Source organism: Cherax quadricarinatus, chromosome 8 (genome assembly GCF_038502225.1).
Source record: "Cherax quadricarinatus isolate ZL_2023a chromosome 8, ASM3850222v1, whole genome shotgun sequence".
Taxonomy (NCBI): Eukaryota; Metazoa; Arthropoda; class Malacostraca; order Decapoda; family Parastacidae; genus Cherax; species Cherax quadricarinatus.
Genome location: NC_091299.1, coordinates 9,804,112 through 9,826,312, shown reverse-complemented (window position 1 = coordinate 9,826,312; position 22,201 = coordinate 9,804,112). Strand labels below are relative to the sequence as shown.

General features: G+C 38.4%; 1 protein-coding gene across 2 annotated transcripts in view; it reads right to left on the bottom strand.

The window, feature by feature from the left end:
• Window positions 1-22,201, bottom strand: part of GCC185 (GRIP and coiled-coil domain containing 185 kDa) — a 145,199-nt gene that overhangs the window by 68,022 nt on the left and 54,976 nt on the right. For both annotated transcript variants that reach the window (XM_070082846.1, XM_070082847.1), the window contains exons 10-11: window positions 20,398-20,565; window positions 1,293-1,493 (exon numbers count right to left, since the gene is read on the bottom strand). In XM_070082846.1, the coding sequence (XP_069938947.1) occupies window positions 1,293-1,493; window positions 20,398-20,565 (369 nt within the window). The remainder of the gene's footprint in view (window positions 1-1,292; window positions 1,494-20,397; window positions 20,566-22,201) is intronic.

Here is a 22,201-nt window from a genome sequence, read left to right as displayed (position 1 = left end):
ATATGTTCATGAATGCGCTGATATTATTTATACAATTATTACAATATTGCATAACAGTAAATCTATTTTTCGGTGTGAATAAAAAATTCTTTATGTGATCAAAAATTCAAAATGGAATTCATCTGTAAAGCCTGGAAATATAACTAATAAACAGAGGAAATATTATTTTAGTGCCAGGAATGCCTGCATTGTTTATTCTGGATCCTATTTTGAAACTGGAATATTTTGAACTTTGTGTGAAATTGGCCAAATTACCAATTTCTGATCACTTTATTGGGTAGTTGAAATAGGTGGTTGGGCAGTTTCTTGTGCTCAATCGACAAAATAGAAGTGATACTAGCAAAATATCTAAGAATTTGGATGACTGGAATAATATAATTGGCCTAAAATGGAAGTCAAAGTGGGCAAAATTGCCGATGCACAAATATCACTGACACAGTAAAATCCGTGATACTGTAATTTCGTCAGTTTTACATCATATTTCATACTTTTTGTTTTATTACCTTCAGAAAAAGATTCTCTACCATTTCATAAGAAAGAAAGAACAAAATTTTTTTTTTGAAAATTCTTAGACCCTGTAGACAAGGTGGAGAACTATGGCCTGGTCCCTCAAAAGGTTAAGACACCTGTTGTCCCTGTTTCACCAATCAGTAAAATAGGTACCTGGGTGCTAGCCGACTGGTGTTGGTCGTATCCTGGGGACAAAATTTACCTAATTTGCCCAAAATGCTTTGTATAAAAAGGGGCTTTCTAAATTGTAGTATGTCATTGATGTCAGCTAGGTTAGTAAACCTTGTATACATGTACTTGTAGAAATAAATATTATTATTATTAACAATGCAAATGCATCACAAATAAAATAACATTAAGCAATTATTTCTGTTGAACTGAATTTTACTAATTTTTTAATTTTATTATAAACTAAAGTCTAGTGCAAGCAATACTTCAAGCATCACCTGCACAAGATTTCTTTGCAACTGCTTAAGGGAGTAGCAAGGCCTAGCCTTGCAAACTTGTAATAACTTCATATAACTGAACTTTGTCTTTCACTTCTCCATATAGGCTCTCTATTGTTATGTTTGTTTCTCCTGTACTTGAACACCTTTCATTAGACACAGTTAAAGAATTATATTAAGGAAATAAAAAAACACAGAGCAATCTGCTCTCTTTCTCTTATTTGTCCACGTGAAATGCACCCTTGATTCCTAACTTTAAATCTATGGAAAATGTATTCTGCATGAAGCAGACTCAATTCACATCACTGTTCATCATAACCACAAAATCATGCACACCTGTTTAGCTTCCTCCAGTTCCTTTACAGCGTGGGCTGCTCGCTGCCTTTCCTCTTCAAGTCTTTCTTCTGCTTTCTTTTTTCTGTCTTCTAACAATTGCTGTTTTGTCAATTCTGTTGACAGTCTCTTTTCTAGTGAAGTAATTTGTCCTCTAAGACTTCCTGCTGCAGTTTCTTGACTGGAGATGGTCTCCTCTAAGTTCTAATTAAAACATACATAATACAAAGTCAATATAAATTATGTTTAACTGTCATTTGCAAATAATAAAAATCCAGCAACAAATAATTTACTGGTAAATGCTCTTATCCAAAAATAAAATATTTCATAGTGGGTGTTGAAGATGTTTACAAGACCCCAAAGATATTACACATGAAAATGTCTAATTAAAATGGAACCCAGTCCCAGTAGCCATTATATACTAATCTTTTAAATACAACCCACAGGATGGGTATGGCATGCATAATTAAACGATGTAATTATAATTAATTTCATAATGTGCAACTCATCTTATGTAAGTGTTCATTTCAGGTAAAGGGGACCATATTATGAAACAGATTATCAGAATTACTCATAGCATGCATAATGACTATTGATTTTAGAATACTGCTTAGAAGTCTTGTACGTATACAACTTGAGAATGTCACGTTCAGGATTGAACTCATCACTATCTCTCAACCTTCTCACTAAATATTACTCATTTCCTGTCCTTAACTTTTGCTAACTCTCATTGCCCCCACCGCACCCCTGCTCCTCAGTGGGTTTATTTTATACTTCCTCCCATATCTCTCACTCCAGTATGTTGTTATGGCAGTGTGCAGATTTGGGACCAGGCCCTCGAGTACTTTCCAGGTATATATTATCATGCATCTCTCTCTCTCCTCTGCTCCAATGAGTACATGTTCAAGACTTGAAGGCATTCCCAGTAGTTTAGGTGCTTTACTGGCTCAATTTGAGCCGTAAATGATCTTTGTATCTGTTCCAGCTCCAATATTTCTCCTGCTTTGAATGGGGCCGTAAGCACTGAGCAATATTCTAAGAAAGGAAGCACTTGTGATTTGAAGAGTGTCACCATCAGCATTATATCCCTTGTTTGCAAAGTTCTCAATACCCACCCCGTCATCTTCCTGGCTGTCATGATCTTTCTCTTCTTATGGTCTTCAAAAGAAAGGTCAGCTAACATAATTATTCCCAGGTCTTTTATGTGTTCCTTACGTTCTATTTGGTGACCCTCTTGAGTTTTGTACCCTTTTGAGTTCTCCATTCTTTCCATACCTAAGCGGCAGGAACTTATCACCAGTGAACGTCATGTTGTTCTCCACTGCCCACTGGAAAACCCTGCTAATGTCTGTCTGTAATTTTTCAGTGTCCTCTACTGTAGTGATTTTCATGCTTATTTTAGAGGGGCCACAGATATATCAGATCACTTTCTAGTTGTAGCTATAGTGAGAGTAAAAGGTAGATGGGATACAAGGAAAATAGAAGCAGCAAGTAAGAGAGAGGTGAAGGTGTATAAACTAAAAGAGGTGGCAGTTAGGGTAAGATATAAACAACTACTGGAGGATAGATGGGCTAGTGAGAGTATAAGCAATGGGGTCGAAAATGTTGAGTGAATGAATGGGAAGTTTTGAACCAAGTGTGAGAGTAATGGTGGTTGGGATTTCAATGCTAAAGTGGGTAAAAATATTGTAGAGGGAGTAGTAGGTAATTTTGGGGTGCCAGGGGTAAATGAAAATGGGGAGCCTTTAATTGAGCTATGTGTAGAAAGAGGTTTGGTAATAAGTAATACATATTTTATACATATTTTTTATACATATTTTATATTTTATTTTGGGATATTGGCAGTTTGGAGGGATATGTTGTGTATCTTTATATGTGTATGCTTCTAGACTGTTGTATTCTGAGCACCTCTGCAAAAACAGTGATAATGTGTGAGTGTGGTGAAAGTGTTGAATGATGAAAGTATTTTCTTTTTGGGGATTTTCTTTCTTTTTTTGGGTCACCCTGCCTCGGTGGGAGACGGCCGACTTGTTGAAAAAAAAAAAAAAAAAAAATATTTTATGAAGAGGATAAATAAATATACAAGGTATGATATAGCACGTAATGAAAGTAGTTTGTTAGATTATGTATTGGTGGATAAAAGGTTGATGGGTAGGCTTCAGGATGTACACGTACAGAGAGGGGCAATTGATATATCAGATCATTATTTAGTTGTAGCTACAGTTAGAGTAAGAGGTAGGTGGGAAAAGAGGAAAATGGCAACAACAAGCAAGAGGGAGGTGAAAGTGTATAAACTAAAGGACGAGGAAGTTCAAGTCAGATATAAGTAACTATTGGCAGAAAGGTGGGCTGGTGCAAGTATGAGTAGTGAGGGGGTTGAAGAGGGTTGGAATAGTTTTAAAAATGCAGTATTAGAATGTGGGGCAGAAGTTTGTGGTTATAGGAGAGTGGGTGCAGGAGGAATGAGGAGTGATTGGTGGAATGATGAAGTAAAGGGTGTGATTAAAGAGAAAAAGTTAGCTTATGAGAGGTTTTTACAAAGCAGAAGTGTTATAAGAAGAGTAGAGTATATGGAGAGTAAAAGAAAGGTGAAGAGAGTGGTGAGAGAGTGCAAAAGGAGAGCAGATGATAGAGTGGGAGAGGCACTGTCAAGGAATTTTAATGAAAATAAGAAAAAAATTTGGAGTTAAACAAGTTAAGAAAGCCTAGAGAACAAATGGATTTGTCAGTTAAAAACAGAATAGGGGAGTTAATAGATGGGGAGATGGAGGTTTTGGGTAGATGGGGAGAATATTTTGAGGAACTTTTAAATGTCGACGAAGAAAGGGAAGCGGTAATTTCATGCACTGGCCAGGGAGGTATATCGTCTTTTAGGAGTGAAGAACAGGATGTGAGTCTGGGGGAGGTGCGTGAGGCATTACGTAGAATGAAAGGGGGTAAAGCAGCTGGAACTGATGGGATCATGACAGAAATGTTAAAAGCAGGGGGGGGATATAGTGTTGGAGTGGTTGGTACTTTTGTTTAACAAATGTATGAAAGAGGGGAAGGTACCTAGGGATTGGCAGAGAGCATGTATAGTCCCTTTATATAAAGGGAAGGGGGATAAAAGAGATTGTAAAAATTATAGAGGAATAAGTTTACTGAGTATACCAGGAAAAGTGTACGGTAGGGTTCTAACTGAAAGAATTAGAGGTAAAACAGAACGTAGGATTGCGGATGAGCAAGGAGGTTTTAGAGTGGGTAGGGGATGTGTAGATCAAGTATTTACACTGAGGCATATATGTGAACAGTATTTAGATAAAAGGTAGGGAAGTTTTTATTGCATTTATGGATTTAGAAAAGGCATATGATAGAGTGGATAGGGGAGCAATGTGGCAGATGTTGCAAGTATATGGAATAGGTGGTAAGTTACTAAATGCTGTAAAGAGTTTTTATGAGGATAGTGAGGCTCAGGTTAGGGTGTGTAGAAGAGAGGGAGACTACTTCCCAGTAAAAGTAGGTCTTAGACAGGGATGTGTAATGTCACCATGGTTGTTTAATATATTTATAGATGGGGTTGTAAAAGAAGTAAATGCTAGGGTGTTCGGGAGAGGGGTGGGATTAAATTATGGGGAATCAAATACAAAATCTGAATTGACACAGTTGCTTTTTGCTGATGATATTGTGCTCATGGGAGATTCTAAAGAAAAATGGCAAAGGTTAGTGGATGAGTTTGGGAGTGTCTGTAAAGGTAGAAAGTTGAAAGTGAACATAGAAAAGAGTAAGGTGATGAGGGTATCAAATGATTTAGATAAAGAAAAATTGGATATCAAATTGGGGAGGAGGAGTATGGAAGAAGTGAATGTTTTCAGATACTTGGGAGTTGACATGTCGGCGGATGGATTTATGAAGGATGAGGTTAATCATAGAATTGACGAGGGAAAAAAGGTGAGTGGTGCATTGAGGTATATGTGGAGACAAAAAACGTTATCTATGGAGGTAAAGAAGGGAATGTATGAAAGTATAATAGTACCAACATTCTTATATGGGTGTGAAGCTTGGGTTGTGAATGCAGCAGCAAGGAGGTGGTTGGAGGCAGTGGAGATGTCCTGTCTAAGGGCAATGTGTGGTGTAAATATTATGCAGAAAATTCGGAGTGTGGAAATTAGGAGAAGGTGTGGAGTTAATAAGAGTATTAGTCAGGCATCTGAAGAGGGGTTGTTAAGGCGGTTTGGTCATTTAGAGAGAATGGATCAAAGTAGAATGACATGGAAAGCGTATAAATCTGTAGGGGAAGGAAGGCGGGGTAGGGGTCGTCCTCGAAAAGACTGGAGGGAGGGGGTAAAGGAGGTTTTGTGGGCCACGGGCTTGGACTTCCAGCAAGCGTGCGTGAGCGTGTTAGATAGGAGTGAATGGAGACGAATGGTATTTGGGACCTGACGATCTGTTGGAGTGTGAGCAGGGTAATATTTAGTGAAGGGATTCAGGGAAACCGGTTTTTATATAGCCGGACTTGAGTCCTGGAAATGGGAGGTACAATGCCTGCACTCTAAAGGAGGGGTTCGGGATATTAGCAGTTTGGAGGGATATATTGTGTATCTTTATAGGTATATGCTTCTAAGCTGTTGTGTTCTGAGCACCTCTGCAAAAACAGTGATTATGTGTGAGTGAGGTGAAAGTGTTGAATGATGATTAAAGTATTTTCTTTTTGGGGATTTTCTTTCTTTTTTGGGTCACCCTGCCTCGGTGGGAGATGGCCGACTTGTTAAAAAAAAAAAAAAAAAAAAGGTTTAAGAATATAGTGTTCAAGTGTTCAGTAGAAGTTTGTGGTTACAGGAAAGTGGGTGCAGGAGAGAAGAAGAGCAATTGGTGGAATGATGATGTAAAGTGAGTAGTAAGGGAGAAAAAGTTAGCATATGAGAGGTTTTTACAAAGCAGAAGGGATGCAAGGAGGGAAGTGCATATGTAGAGAAAAAGAGAGGTTAAGAGAGTGGTGAAGCAATGTAAAAAGAGAGCAAATGAGAGAGTGGGTGAGATGTTATCAACAAATTTTGCTGAAAATAAGAAAAACTTTTGGAGTGAGATTAATAAGTTGAGGGAGCCTAGGGAACAAATGGATTTGAAAGTTAAAAATAAGACAGGAGAGTTATTAAATGGAGAGTTAGAGGTATCAGGAAGATGGAGGGAATATTTTGAGGAACTGTTAAATGTTGAAGAAGATAGGGAAGCTGTGATTTCGTGTATAGGGCAAGAAGGAATAACAGCTTGAAGGAGTGAGGAAGAGCCAGTTGTGAGTGTAGGGGAAGCTCATGCGGCAGTGGGTAGAGTGAAAGCGGGTAAGGCAGCCGGGATTGAAGGGATAAAGACAGAAATGTTAAAAGCAGGTTGGGATACAGTTTTGGAGTGGTTGGTGTTATTATTTAATAAATGCATGGAAGTGGGTAAGGTACCTAGGGATTGGCAGAGAGTATAGTTCCCTTGTATAAAGGCAAAGGGGATAAAAGAGAGCACAAAAATTATAGGGAAATAAGTCTGTTGAGTATACCTGGTAAAGTGTATGGCAGAGTTATTATTGAAAGAATTAATAGTAAGATGGAGAGTAGGATAGCAGGAGGCTTTAGGAAAGGTAGGGGGTGTGTAGACCAAGTGTTTATAGTGAAACATATAAGTGAACAGTATTTAGATGGTAAAGAGGAATTTTGTGGCATTTGTGGATTTGGAAAAGGTATATGACAGGGTGGATAGGGGGCAAAGTGGCAGATGTTGCATGTGTATGGTATGGGAGGTAGGTTACCGAAAGCAGTGAAGAGTTTCTATGAGGATAGTGAGGCTCAGGTTAGAGTATGTAGGAAAGAGGGAGATTATTTCCCAGTAAAAGTAGCCCTTCAACAAGGATGTGTGATGACACTGTGATTGTTCAATATATTTATAGATGGGGTTGTAAGAGAAGTGAATGCGAGTCTTGGCAAGAGGTGTGGAGTTAAAAGATAAAGAATCAAACACAAAGTGGGAGTTGTCACAGTTGCTCTTTGCTGATGACACTGTGCTTTTGGGAGATTCTGAAGAGAAGTTGCAGAGGTTGGTGGATGAATTTGGTAGGGTATGTAAAAGAAGAAAATTAAAAGTGAATATAGGAAAGAGTAAGGTGATGAGGATAACAAAAAGATTAGATGATGAAAGATTGGATATCAAATTGGAGGGAGAGTGTGTGGAGAACGTGAATATATTCAGATATTTAGGAGTGGACGTGTCAGCAGATAGGTCTAAGAAGGATGAGGTGAATCAGAATTGATGAAGGGAAAAGGGTGAGTGGTGCACTTATGAGTCTGTGGAGGCAAAGAACTTTGTCCGTGGAAACAAAGAGGGGAATGTTTGAGAGTATAGTTGTACCAACACTTTTGTATGGGTGTGAAGCATGGGTGATGAATGTTGCAACAAGGAGGAGGCTGGAGGCAGTGGAGATGTCATGTCTGATGGCAATGTGTGTTGTGAATATAATGCAAAGAATTCAAAATTTGGAAATTAGGAGAAGGTGTGGTATTACCAAAACTATTATCCAGAGGGCTGAGGAGGGGTTGTTGAGGTGGTTCGGACATATAGAGAGAATGGAACAAAACAAAATGATTTCGAGTGTATAAATCTGTAGTGGAGGGAAAGCGGGGTAGGGGTTGGCCTAGAAAGGGTTGGAGGGAGGGGGTAAAGGAGGTTTTGAGTGTGAGGGGCATGGACTTCCAGCAAGCATGCATGAGTGTATTTGATAGGAGTGAATGGAGACAAATGGTTTTTAATACTTGACATGCTGTTGGAGTGTGAGCAAAGTAACATTTATGAAGGGATTCAGGGAAACCGGCAGGCCGGACTTGAGTCCTGGAGATGGGAAGCACAGTGTCTGTACTCTGAAAGAGAGGTGTTAATGTTGCAGTTTTATAACTGTAATGTAAAGCACCCCTCTGGAGGGACAGTGATGGAGTGAATGATGATGAAAGTTTTTCTTTTTTGGGCCACCCTGCCTTGGTGGGAATCGGCCAGTGTGTTAATAAAATAAATAATAAAATTTAGTGTCATCTGCAAATAATGATACAAAAGTGTGCCAGGTGTTTTTATCTATGTCTGATATGAGGATGAGAAACAGCAGAGGTGCCAGGACACTCAGTTTAAACATTAACCCAGAGATTAAATTCTTCTCGGAGATATGCAAATAAAACGCCCTAAAATGTGAAACTCTACCTGAAAATGTCAAAAGTTCCCTATATGCCAACTGCTTAAACATTATTACAAAGCACCTGTATAAACATTTTATAATATAAATTATGATATGCTCATGCATTATCATCTCTATAATTCTACCATTCAATAAAATATGCTTCAATGATCAGATATATACCATATTTTGTGGTACATTAGACACATTTTTTCCATAAAATGTCTCCAAAAACCACCCTGCATCCTATAAACTGAAGGTCAATGACAGGAGCTATAAGTCAGGGGTATGGGATGGACTGTAGCTCTCCCAGTTACATCCAATGCTGAGCCATTGAAACTAAAACAAGTGCAGTATTTCAAAATTACAGTAAATTAATAACATTTTGTAACAAGCTTTTTTTTTTTCAACAAGTCGGCCATCTCCCACCGAGGCAGGGTGACCCAAAAAGAAAGAAAATCCCCAAAACAAAAATACTTTCATCATCATTCAACACTTTCACCTCACTCACACATAATCACTGTTTTTGCAGAGGCACCCAGATACAACAGTTTAGAAGCATAAACATGTATAAAGATACAATATAAAAAGTGACCTGAAATAATTACAATATCAGGGCTCCAATTATATATATACTATCTTATTACAAATCCCACCAAACTGCCAATATTCCAAACCCATCCTTTAAAGTGCAAGCATTGTACGTACTTGCCATTTCCAGAACTCTAAGTCCGGCTATATACAGTGGACCCCCGCATAACGATCACCTCCAAATGCGACCAATTATGTAAGTGTATTTATGTAAGTGCGTTTGTACGTGTATGTTTGGGGCTCTGAAATGGACTAATCTACTTCACAATATTCCTTATGGGAACAAATTCGGTCAGTACTGGCACCTGAACATACTTCTGGAGTGAAAAAATATCGTTAACCGGGGGTCCACTGTATATAAATAACCAGTTTCCCTGAATCCCTTCACTAAATATTACCCTGCTCACACTCCAACAGCTCGTCAGGTCCCAAAAACCACTCATCTCCATTTACTCCTATCTAACACGCTCATGCACGCTTGCTGGAAGTCCAAGCTCCTCGCCCACAAAACCTCCTTTACCCCCTCCCTCCAACCTTTTTGAGGATGACCCCTACCCCTCCATCCTTTCCCTACAGATTTATATGCTCTCCATGTCATTCTACTTTGATCCATTCTCTCTAAATGACCAAACCACCTCAACAACCCCTCTTCAGCCCTCTACACCTTCTCCTAATTTCCACACTTCAATTTCTCTGCATAATATTTACACCACACATTGCCCTTAGACAGAACATCTCCACTGCCTCCAACCGCCTCCTCGCTGCAGCATTTACAACTCAAGCTTCACACCCATAAGAGTGTTGGTACCACTATACTTTCATACATTCCCTTCTTTGCCTCCACTGATAATGTTTTTTGTCTCCACATATACCTCAACGCACCACTCACATTTTTTCCCTCATCAATTCTATGGTTAACCTCAGTGGCAGTTCAGTGGCAGTGGCAGCAGATCCATCCTACCAGCTCTTATTCTTCAAGAAACCATCGCTCATCAAAGCTTGTGATGGCCTAATTGAAGGTACAACTACATGAACCCACGTAGACCACAAAATGACCCTAGAATACTAAGAATGTAATGCAAATCTTGACAAAACAGAAGATCTAGGGAAGATAGCCCTGCTAACCCAAACACTGCCTCCACTGCCAGACAATCACTTAACCCAAGCTCAGGGAAATCAAGCCTTCTCCTCTATAGCTACACAGTATCTACTTTAGTGATACTATGAAAGAATATCACAGAAGAATCAACAGTAGTAAGAAAAGAATAACACCAAGGACCCTACAACTCAACTTGTCTACCCAGCAGGAAGCTGGTGTATCATCAACCCCCCTCACCACCACCCAGGGAACAACAACAAACATGGCTGACTCCCCCTCCAACTCCACTCCCTTCAAAAGATTCACTCATGATAACTCAGGTATGATTATTCCTGACAATATCAGGGACTACATCGTAGCTCTAGAAAACGACATAAAAGATATTAAAGCAACAATTGCGTGACGAGAATCTAAGATAACCAACCTCGAGAACAAGATCCAAAACCTTGAAGAGAAGATTACATCGAGAAGTGCTGACACAGAAAATACTCTGAAAACAGTTATAGCCAGTCACACTGAGCAAATAACAACCCTAAATATGAAGGTTGAAGAAGCAATCAAGGACTGGAATCAGAACATGCACACTCGACTGAATGAATACCTTGATTTCCAAGACGACAAAACTGAACAAGATAAGTTGTCAAATGTGGTTATAATAAACAGCCTCACATTCCTAGTGACATAACCCAAGCCCAGTGCAAACAAACTGCTATCAGGATAATACAGGACCACATAAAAGTTATCGTGCAAAACAATGAAATCAACAACAATAATAAACAACAATAAGCCATCTCAGACCATTAACCCTTTGAGGGTCGACAGGCCCTCTCCGAGACTTGTTCTCAGGGTCGGCCAAATTAAAAAAAAAAAAAAAAAAATTCTTATGAAAAGATAGATAATCTTTTCCCGATCATAATGACACCAAAAGTATGAAATTTGATGGAAAACTTATGGAATTATGCTCTCACGAAGTTAGCGGTCTCGACGATGTTTACGCATCGGCGATTTTGCCCACTTTGAGCCCTATTTTTGGCCAATTCCAGTGTACTAGTCGACAAAAATCATAACTATTTCTCTAGAACTCCATTTTTTCTATTGAATGAGTACAAGAAACCACCCATTTACTGATTTCAACTATCCAATACAGTGGTCAGAATTTAGCAATTTTACCAATTTCACACAAATTTCAAAAGATGCCAATTTCCAAATAGGGTCCAGAATAAACAAGACAGACATTCCTGGCACTAAAATAACATTTCCTCTGTTCGTTAGTCACATCCCCAGGCCCCTCTTATATTTCTTTGGCTTTACACTTTCAATTTTTATTCTTACAAAAAATAGAAGATTTACTGTTATGCAGACTGCTGCATTAGTGTAGAAATGGTACAAATAATATCAGCGCACTTGTGAAAGGATATTAGACTCACCAGTTGACATGTATTGGACGCTTGGCATGATTTGTTTACTTTCGAACTTTGGTAAAAATCGAACATTTCTGCTACTTTGAGCTTAATTTCAAGGTACTTTTCATTGTAAAACCAGTCAAAATCATCTCAATTTCTGTAATATGTCTTCCATTCAATAAAATGAGACCAAGAAAACTAGAATACAACAATAAATACCATACGAAAATACAGTGCAAAGTCGCAGTTTAATTCCAAAAACACGGTCAAAGTTTTTTTTTTCTCATTATGCACTCTGTGCTGCAGGATTTTTTTATACTGCGCACACTGACCACATAGACCCATTCTTTCATATGTATGCCTACCAGCTTTCTCCCACTAGATTTGAGGGCGCCAGAATTTAGGCGTACTAGTACGTCAAAAACCCTGGGTCGTAAGCCGTACTAGTACGGCCGAAACCCTCAAAAGGTTAATTACCCAACAAAAGGCTGCAGTCAGAATGATAACAAATTCCCACTACAGGCAGCACACTCCACCAATATTTAAAATCCTAAACCTACTCACCGTACAAAACATCCATACTTATTATTGTACCTACTACATACATAGAATACTTAACTCGGATATAAACCCTCCCCTCAAACGTCTCCTTATCAACCTCAACAGAACACATCACAGATCACTCTTCGATGTTCCTCGTGTCCATCTCACACTATGCAAAAACTCAATGCACATAAAAGGCCAAAAAATCTGGAATTCATTACCTGTGAATATGAAAGAAACACTGTCTGTTTATAAATTCAAGTCTCTTCTTAAAAATCACTTACTCACCCACAACTAAATAAATACTGAATAATTGTACGTCATAAATGTTTAACCTGTGACCCTATCAAACTGTTTTTTTTAATTACATTACCTAACATTACTCCATTCTATTGAATGCACAGCAACTCAGCAAATGACCATATGACCTGTCTTTGAAACACTCATTTGTGCTTAATTGTTATTTGTTTACTATAATTTTTACCAATGAATATATCATTGCTTAGTTAATCTTAAGTTAATTTTAAGCCTGCCCATAATGCTCTGCATACAAGGGGCTTTTGGGATGTTACACTTAACCACTGTATTTCTTTGTACATCTATGTATCATGTCCAAATTAATAATAAATAAATATATAAATAAATCCTTCATAAACCCATCCACTGACACATCAACTCCCAAATATCTGAAAACATTCACTTCTTCCAATCTCCTTCTCTCCAATGTGATATCCAATTTTCCTTTATCTAAATCATTTGACACCCTTGTCACCTTACTCTTATCTATGTTCACTTTCAACTTTCTACCTTTACACACCCTCCCAAACTCGTCCACTAACCTCTGCAACTTTTCTTTAGAATTACCCATATGCACATATTAAACAACCATGGTGACATTAAACATCCCTGTCTAAGACCTACTTTTACCGGGAAGTAATCTCCCTCTCTTCTACATACCCTAACCTGAGCCTCACTATCCTCATAAAAACTCTTTACAGCATTTAGTAACTTACTACCTATTCCATATAGTACTTGCAACATCTGACACATTGCTCCCCTATCGACTATCATATGCCTTTTCTAAATCCATAAATGCAATAAACACTTCCCTACCTTTATCTAAATACTGTACATATACAGTGGACCCCCGCTTAACGATCACCTCCAAATGCGACCAATTATGTAAGTGTATTTATGTAAGTGCGTGTGTACGTGTATGTTTGGGGGTCTGAAATGGACTAATCTACTTCACAATATTCCTTATGGGAAAAAATTCGGTCAGTAATGGCACCTGAACATACTACTGGAATGAAAAAAGTTCGTTAACCGGGGGTCCACTGTATATGCTTCAATGTAAACACTTGATCCACATATCCCCTACCCACTCTAAAGCCTCCTTGCTCATCTGCAATCCTACTTTCTATCTTACCTCTAATTCTTTCAATAATAGCCCTACCATACACTTTTCCTGGTATACTCAGTAAACATATTCCCCTATAATTTTTACAATTTTTTTTGTCTCCCTTCCCTTTATATAAATGAACTATACATGCTCTCTGCCAATGCCTAGGTACCTTCCCCTCTTCCATACATTTATTAAACAAAAACACCAACCACTCCAACACTATATCCCCCCCGATTTTACCATTTCTGTCATGATCCCGACAGTTCCTGCTGCTTTACCCCCTTTCATTCTACGTAATGCCTCATGTACCTCCCCCCACACTCACATCTTGCTCTTCTTCACTCCTAAAAGATGTTGTACCTCCTTGGCCAGTCATTAAATGACCACCTCCCTTTCTTCGTCGGCATTTAAAAGTTCCTCAAAGTATTCCCACCATCTCCCCATCTACTAACTCCCCTACTCTGTTTTTAACTGACAAATCCATTTGTTCCCTAGGCTTTCTTAATTTGTTTATCTCGCTCCAAAATTTTTTCTTGTTTTCATTAAAATTTCTTGACAGTGCCTCTCCCACTCTATCATCTGCTCTCCTTTTGCACTCTCTCACCACTCTCTTCACCTTTCTTTTATTCTCTATATACTCTGCTATTCTTATAACACTTCTGCTTTGTAAAAACCTCTCATAAGCTACCTTTTTCTTTTTTATCACACTCTTTACTTCATCATTCCACCAATCACTCCTCTTTCCTCTTTCACCCACCCTCCTATAGCCACAAACTTCTGCCCCACATTCTAATACTGCATTTTTAAAACTATTAAAACCCTCTTCAACCAAACCTCTTTCTACACATAGCTCAATTAAAGGCTCCCCATTTTCATTTACCCCTGGCACCCCAAATTTACCTACTACTCCCTCCACAACATTTTTACCCACTTTAGCACTGAGATCCCCAACCACAAGTACTCTCACGCTTGGTTCAAAACTCCCCATGCACTCACTCAACATTTCCCAAAATCTCTCTCTCCTCTACACTTCTCTCTTCTCCAGGTGCATACCTGGAGTTTACCTGGAGAGTTCCGGGGGTCAACGCCCCCGCGGCCCGGTCTGTGACCAGGCCTCCTGGTGGATCAGAACCTGATCAACCAGGCTGTTGCTGCTGGCTGCACACAAACCAACGTACGAGCCACAGCCCAGCTGGTCAGGAACCGACTTTAGGTGCTTGTCCAGTGCCAGCATAAATGCTTACTATAACCCACTTTTCACATCCAACCCTTATTTTACTCCACATAATCCTTGAATTAATACATTTATATTCCTTCTTTTCCTGCCATAACTTATCCTTCAACATTATTGCTACTCCTTCTTTAGCTCTAACTCTATTTGAAACCTCTGACCTAATCCCATTTATTCCTCTCCACTGAAACTCTCCCACCCTCTTCAGCTTTGTTTCACTTAAAGCCAGGACATCCAGCTTCTTCTCATTCATAGCATCCACATTCATCTCTTTCTTATCATTCGCACAACATCAACGCACATTCAAACATCCCACTTTGATGGTTTTCTTCTTTTTCTTTTTAGTAGGCTATACAAGAAAAGGGGTTACTAGCCCATTGTTCCCAGCATTTTAGTTGACTTTTACAACACACTTTATTATTATTGTTATTATTATTTTTATTTATTATTATTATTTTATACTCCCATGTATTCAAAACATTGCTGGGAGCTTTAAATACTATGTATAGTAGACCCCCAAGTTTCGTGATTAATCCGTTCCAGAGAGTCTGCTGACTGGCGAAATTCACGATTGGCGAATCTATTTTCCCCATAAGAAATAATGGAAACCCAATTAATGTTTCAGACAGCCAAAAGTATTAACAAAAAATAATTTTTTTAAAGATTAAATACAGATTTACATACAGAAAACAATGACAATAAACTAATAAAATGGATAAATGAACATTTAACATCACACTTAACCTTTATTGATTCTTGTTGGTGTATGAGGTAGGTAGGAGGCAAGAGGAAGGCGAGTTTATTATGCTTCAATATGACGCTAATATCTCTACAGCTTATTTATCTATCATAATTCATCTAATATAACATTATAAACAATATTAATAATATAGAAACATGATATATACTCTAGAATAAATAAAATATGTCATAATGTATGAGAGGAGTAAATGGTGTAAGTGATGTTGTTGGGTTTAAGGGCCGCCACTGAGAGAAGCCATGTTGGTGGCGGTGGAGACTTTGGCCACCACCACCATCACACTTAAACAATGTATGTAATTTATAAATAAGAAAGATTTACATTTTAATTTATAAATAAGAAATATTTACATTTTAATTTATAAATAAGAAATATTTACATTTCAATTTATAAATAAGAAATATTTACATTTTAATTTATAAATAAGAAATATTTACATTTTAATTTATAAATAAGTAAGTTTATTCAGGTGTACACAAATACAGTTACATACACAGACTATCATACATAGCAGCATATGTGTACAGTACCTAGGATAACCCAAAAAATTCAAGAGTGACATATTTCCATTGGTGTCCTTTTATATTTACACTTATATTTACTTTTATACTTACACTTTTATATTTACACTTACCTTGGAGGAGATGCAAGTTTAATTAGCTAGTTTGACGAAGGAGATGTTGGCAGAGGTTTAGGGTGATGGAAGATAGCAGGGCGGTGTATGTTCAGCGGTTCTATACACATCCAACAAAATTGGAGAGTTACTCTCATGTTGTTTTTCTATCGCTTACTCGCTTAACTTACTTGCTACACTGTTAATTCTACACTTTATTGCTGGCTGGAGCTATAGCCTTTATTGATACCTGTTGCTTTAGTATCATACATATTGTAGAATCGCTGAATCACTGCAGAAGGCACATTCTCCTCTCTCTCTTCCTCCTCTACTTTAGTACTTTGCTATGAGTTTTTTCTTGAATTCTATCGTGTTTCTCACCTTTTTTACCAAAGGTCTGGCGCTAGGAGCTTTCTTTGGGCCCATAGTGGCTTATTTAGCAGTTGCAAGCACTAAAAACAATGAATTATTATGAAATGTGCTGTATGAACCCATTGGGTGATGGTCACATGCTGGTAAACAATGGCACACCGAGTGTGAATAGTGCGGGAGACTGGCTTTATGTGCGTGCTGATGGGCAGACGTGTACCAGAAGGTCACCGAATCACGAGTCCAATCACGAACCACGAAGCTAAATTTTGCTGAAAAAACTTGTCGAAAGTCGGATTTCACGAAAGTCGCGGCCGCCGAACGGCAGGGGTCCACTGTACAGTGGTCCCTCGTTTTTCGTAATTAATCCGTTCCTGGAGGAGCTACTATAAACGAAATTTATGATTTACGAATCAATTTTCCCCATAAGAAATAATGTAAATATAATTAATCCGTTCCTGACACCCAGAAGTATTAAAACAAAAAAAATTTTTACATGAAATATATACATGTAGTACATAAACAATACAATGGGAAATGATGAATGAAACATTAACAGCATAACACTTACCTTTATTGGAGATTCTTCTTAGTGTATGGGAGACTGGAGGAGGAGAGAGATTTGATTGTTTACAGTTTGGAAGGGGAATCCCCCCATCAACTCCTCAGGTACCAATTGCTTCTCTGGGGTTGCTTCTCTTCTCTGTTTCTTAATGCCACTAGGACCACCTTGAGAGTCACTCTAGTCCTGTCTCGCAAAGGAACTGTGAAGAGAGCTCTGTTTCTGGCGTCTCTTTAACACTTCCCTAAAATGGCCCAAGACTTTGTCACTGTACATATTTCTCACCTTCTTTACCACAGGCTTGGCACTAGGAGCTTTCTTTGGAGCCATGGTAGCTTATTTAGTACTTGCAAGCATTAAAATGAGTGGAATATTATGAAATATTTCATAGGAGCACTTGAGGGGACCTTCACTCACTGGTAAACAATGCCAGACTGGCTGGGTAGGGAGGCCGCCTTGGCTCACACCGTGCGTACGCATCCTGGACGAACTACTATTCGCGAGTCAACCTATGAAAAGCGAGTCCATGTTTATACGAAAATACCCCTATGCAGGGCCGGATTACAGCATAGGCAAACTAGGCATTTGCCTAGGGCCCCGCACATTTGGGGGCCCCGGGGTTCAGGGGCTCATCCAAGACTGCGCACATGGTGCAAGTGCAAAGGGGTCCCTACCTAAAAAGTTCAAGTGTTTGGAGAGTAAAATTGATTTTTAAAAATTAATCAAAACAAAAATAAATAATGAAATAAAATAAAATAAAAATAAATAAACGGTTAAATGCCACGAACAAGACACTTCAGAAAATTGAAATTGAAATGGCTACTTGTGCTAACCTCTATGCAGGCTTAGTGGAATTTGTAAGCTCGCTTTGCAATGATGGAGCTTTTGAAATGTTTGAAGAGAAAGCTAAACTGCTGGTGAAAGACTACAGTTACCGAGCTGATCATCAGCGGTCAAGGAAGAGGAAACGCAATTTTGAAGAGCCAGACAATGAAATTGTGTTGCTACCAAGGCAGAAATGTAAGACAGCTACATACTTCGTCATTCTGGATTCACTGATTACAGAATTGGTGAAAAGAAAAGAAATCCACCAGAATCTCAATGACAAGTTTGGATTTCTGTTCAAAATTACTACTATGCCAGATGCAGAATTGAGAGAAGCTGCATTAAAGTTGCAACAACACCTTTCAGCAGATGTTCAGGACACATTTGTTGAAGAAATAGTTCATTTTTCTGGGTATATGAATCAGATTAAAGCTCCACCTGAAAAATGTGCGCCCTCAGCTGCTTTGAAACATTTAAGAAATGCAGGCATCTCAGAAACCTTCCCTAATGTTGACATAGTGTATCACCTTTACCTAACACTTCCAGCTACTAACTGTGAAGGAGAACGTTCATTTTCTGTTTTGAAAAGAGTGAAAAACCAGCTCCGTTCAACAATGAGCCAAGACAAATTGTGTAACCTAGCCTTGTTGACCACTGAGTCTGATCTAACAAGAAATATTGATTTTCAGAATATAATTGATGATTTTGCCAATATAAATCCAGAAAAAAAGTTTATTTAAGAAGTGCCTGTGAATATAAACAATTCTTTACTTTCTTGAGTTTATATGATTTGCTAGTCTTATGCATGATGCAATGATAACAATAATGGTCAGTGATTTATAAAGGGAATAATAGTGCTGTAGTGGTTATGCTGAATATAATAGGTACATGATGTCACTACTTTAATAGCCTAATCTAGTAATACTATGCTGTCTTGAGTTTATTCTCTTTAAAATGCATGATTTAACAAGATAGTTATAATGGCTGTTGGTAAATGGTTTTGGTTGTCTTGATGTACTTTCCCTATTAAATTTAATCTAAATAGCCAGAATGTATTTAATTAGACCTTAAACAGGCTCACACCGACCCCCCCCCACCCCCAAGCTGGAAGGGGTCGCTTCGCTTACCCGTAACTCAAAGGGGCCCCGCCAATCTGAATAGCCTAGGGCTCGGAGACTTCTTAATCTGGCCCTGCCCCTATGATTGGCAAAATTTACGATTGCCGAGAACTACGAAAAGCGAGGGACCACTGTATGTATTTTTAGACAATAGTATGTGACTAAGGTAGGTGAAAATGTTCACCTGACACTGTTTGTGACTGAGTACTATTTCAGTACCTAATATTAGTGTCAAAACAGAGATAACTCTGAAATCACTAGAACTACTACAAACTGCCATCATCAGAACATAAAAATTATACAAATTAAAAAGAATGAGGAAAAAAGGTATATCGGCAACGCATCTGCAAATGGCAGTGATTTATGTTTCCATCAGGTGAGTGACAAGTGCCAACTTTGTGACTTTGTGGTCTTATATCTCCATAAGTACTGACTCGAGAATTTTTTTTCATTACATTATGTAAAAAAAAAGTCCTCTTCATTTAAAAAAAAAAAAATTCAAAATATTTGAAGCGGTGGGCGAGTGAACATAGATCTATGTTTGAACAGTTAAGGGGTTAATGTTATTACAGTATCAAACCAATGTAGCTTGATTCAATCATTTTTAACACTGCAATTTCCTACCAAAGTAAGATGACCTCAAAGTAAAACACAAACAAAAAGCCAGCATAGCTTGCACCAGAACTGTTTTTCCACAAGGGCAGCACAGATATCATTATTCAGTGATGATCTACCAAACCTCAACTTTCCCACACAATTTACTAAGTGCTAGAGTATTACTTCCCACCTACAGAACTCTAGTCCAGTTAACCCATTTTTCTCAATTTTCTTAGAGATATTACCATGCTCACTTTCCAACAGCATATCAAATTCCAAAGACAACTCACCTCCACTCACCCCAATGTAACTTGCATGCATATCACTGCTGAATGTTCAATCCCAACCATTTAATACCTTTTCACACCATCCTTCCAACCTTCTAAGATGCATATAGCATACACCATAAGAATAAAAAGTGCATAAAAAAAAAAGGTAGTGCAGTGGTATGAAATATATAATTCAGATTGTGGAGGAAGAGCAGTTGAAATGATTTGGAGACTTTGAGTGGTATGGACTTTATTATCCAACTAGCATATGTAAGCATGAGAGTCAGAGTGGAGTATAAGCAGTTTTTGATATTTTATATACTGTGAGAGTATAAGCATAGTAACAGTTAGGAAGAAATTCAGAAAAACTAATTAGCCAAAATTGAGGTCTGGAGGTGGAAAGTACCGTATCTCCACTCATTTGACTTGTGATATCTGTGCACTTCTGAAAAGACAGCTAATGAAAGTAATGCAAAAGTATTCCTTTCTTTAGGCCACTATCTTGTCAGTAAATGGATGACATAGTAAAAAAAAAATAATTACCTTAACAGTTCTATGCAGAAGGCCATTCTCATCTTGTGCTGCAGCAAGTTCGGACTTCACTGCTGCTAACTGCTCAGCTGCTAAAACCAGTTGCTTCCCCTGGTCCTTCAATTCTTTTGCCTTACTGTCAACTTCATCTTGCAGCCTATCAATTTCACCTTGCAGTGCCTAATAATTGTATATAAATTTATTATACAGTGAGCTTTAAATTTATCACAGAGTAATAATTGTCTAACAATTAGTTTATACTGAGTGGCAATAGTGGAATCAAAGCTGGATAGCAATATGCTTGCCATCAAAATGTATACTTTAAAATTAAATGTTTTCAATATCTTCTGCCAGTCCTATCTACAGAGAGAGACAAATACACAAAGTTTAATAGGGACAAATACACTACTAATAAAATCCTACATAGAACAGTTCCAAATTATTTTTACAATATAAACTTCTTTTGTACTGTGGTTTGTCCCTAAAAAATACATTTGGATAAGATATTAAAAAGTCTAATTATCTACACAAAGAATAATTCACAGTACATGTACTAATACAGTTCAATACATAAATTGCAAGCTATCTCTTCATACTTAATATAAATTACATAAGAAAGAAGGAACACTGCAACAGGCCTACTGGCCTATGCGAGGCAGGTCCAATTCTCCCACCAGCTTAAGCCAATGCCTTGACCTAGTGAGGTCAGACACATCACTTAAGGGAGGAGCACAGCATCCGACCTAGTAGCACAAGCCAGTCAGTTCCAACTCACACCCACTCATGTATTTATCCAACCTATTTTTAAAACTACACAACGTCTTAGCCTCTATGATGGTACTCGGGAGTTTGTTCCACTCATCCACAGCTCTATTACGAAACCAGTGCTTTCCTATATCCTTCCTGAATGCTTCTCTGTTTCCATGCATTCTGATGTACTCTGTTTTAATTTGCCTTACTTCAACCTCTATTTTTATATTATCCTCAGGCCATCCTACATGAACTTAGTTTTAATCCTCTGATGTACTTTATTAATTTTTGTGTAACTTTCCATATAAAGTTGGTAATTTTTTAACACATACATACACACTGACACACACACACACACACACACACACACACACACACACACACACACACACACACACACACACACACACACACACACACACTGACACACACACTGACACACACACACTGACACACACACACTGACACATACACACACACACACACACACACACACACACACACACACACACACACACACACACACACACACACACACACACACACACACAAGGAATCGTTCAGGACTCTGTACACCGTGTACGTTAGGCCCATATTGGAGTATGCGGCACCAGTTTGGAACCCACACCTAGCCAAGCATGTAAAGAAACTAGAGAAAGTGCAAAGGTTTGCAACAAGACTAGTTCCAGAGCTAAGAGGTATGTCCTATGAGGAGAGGTTAAGGGAAATCAACCTGACGACACTGGAGGACAGGAGAGATAGGGGGGACATGATAATGACATACAAAATACTGAGAGGAATTGACAAGGTGAACAAAGACAGGATGTTTCAGAGATGGGACACAGCAACAGGGGGACACAGTTGGAAGTTGAAGACACAGATGAGTCACAGGGATGTTAGGAAGTATTTCTTCAGCCACAGAGTAGTCAGGAAGTGGAATAGTTTGGGAAGCGATGTAGTGGAGGCAGGATCCATACATAGCTTTAAGCAGAGGTATGATAAAGCTCACGGTTCAGAGGGAGTGACCTAGCACCGACCAGTGAAGAGGCGGGGCCAGGAGCTTGGA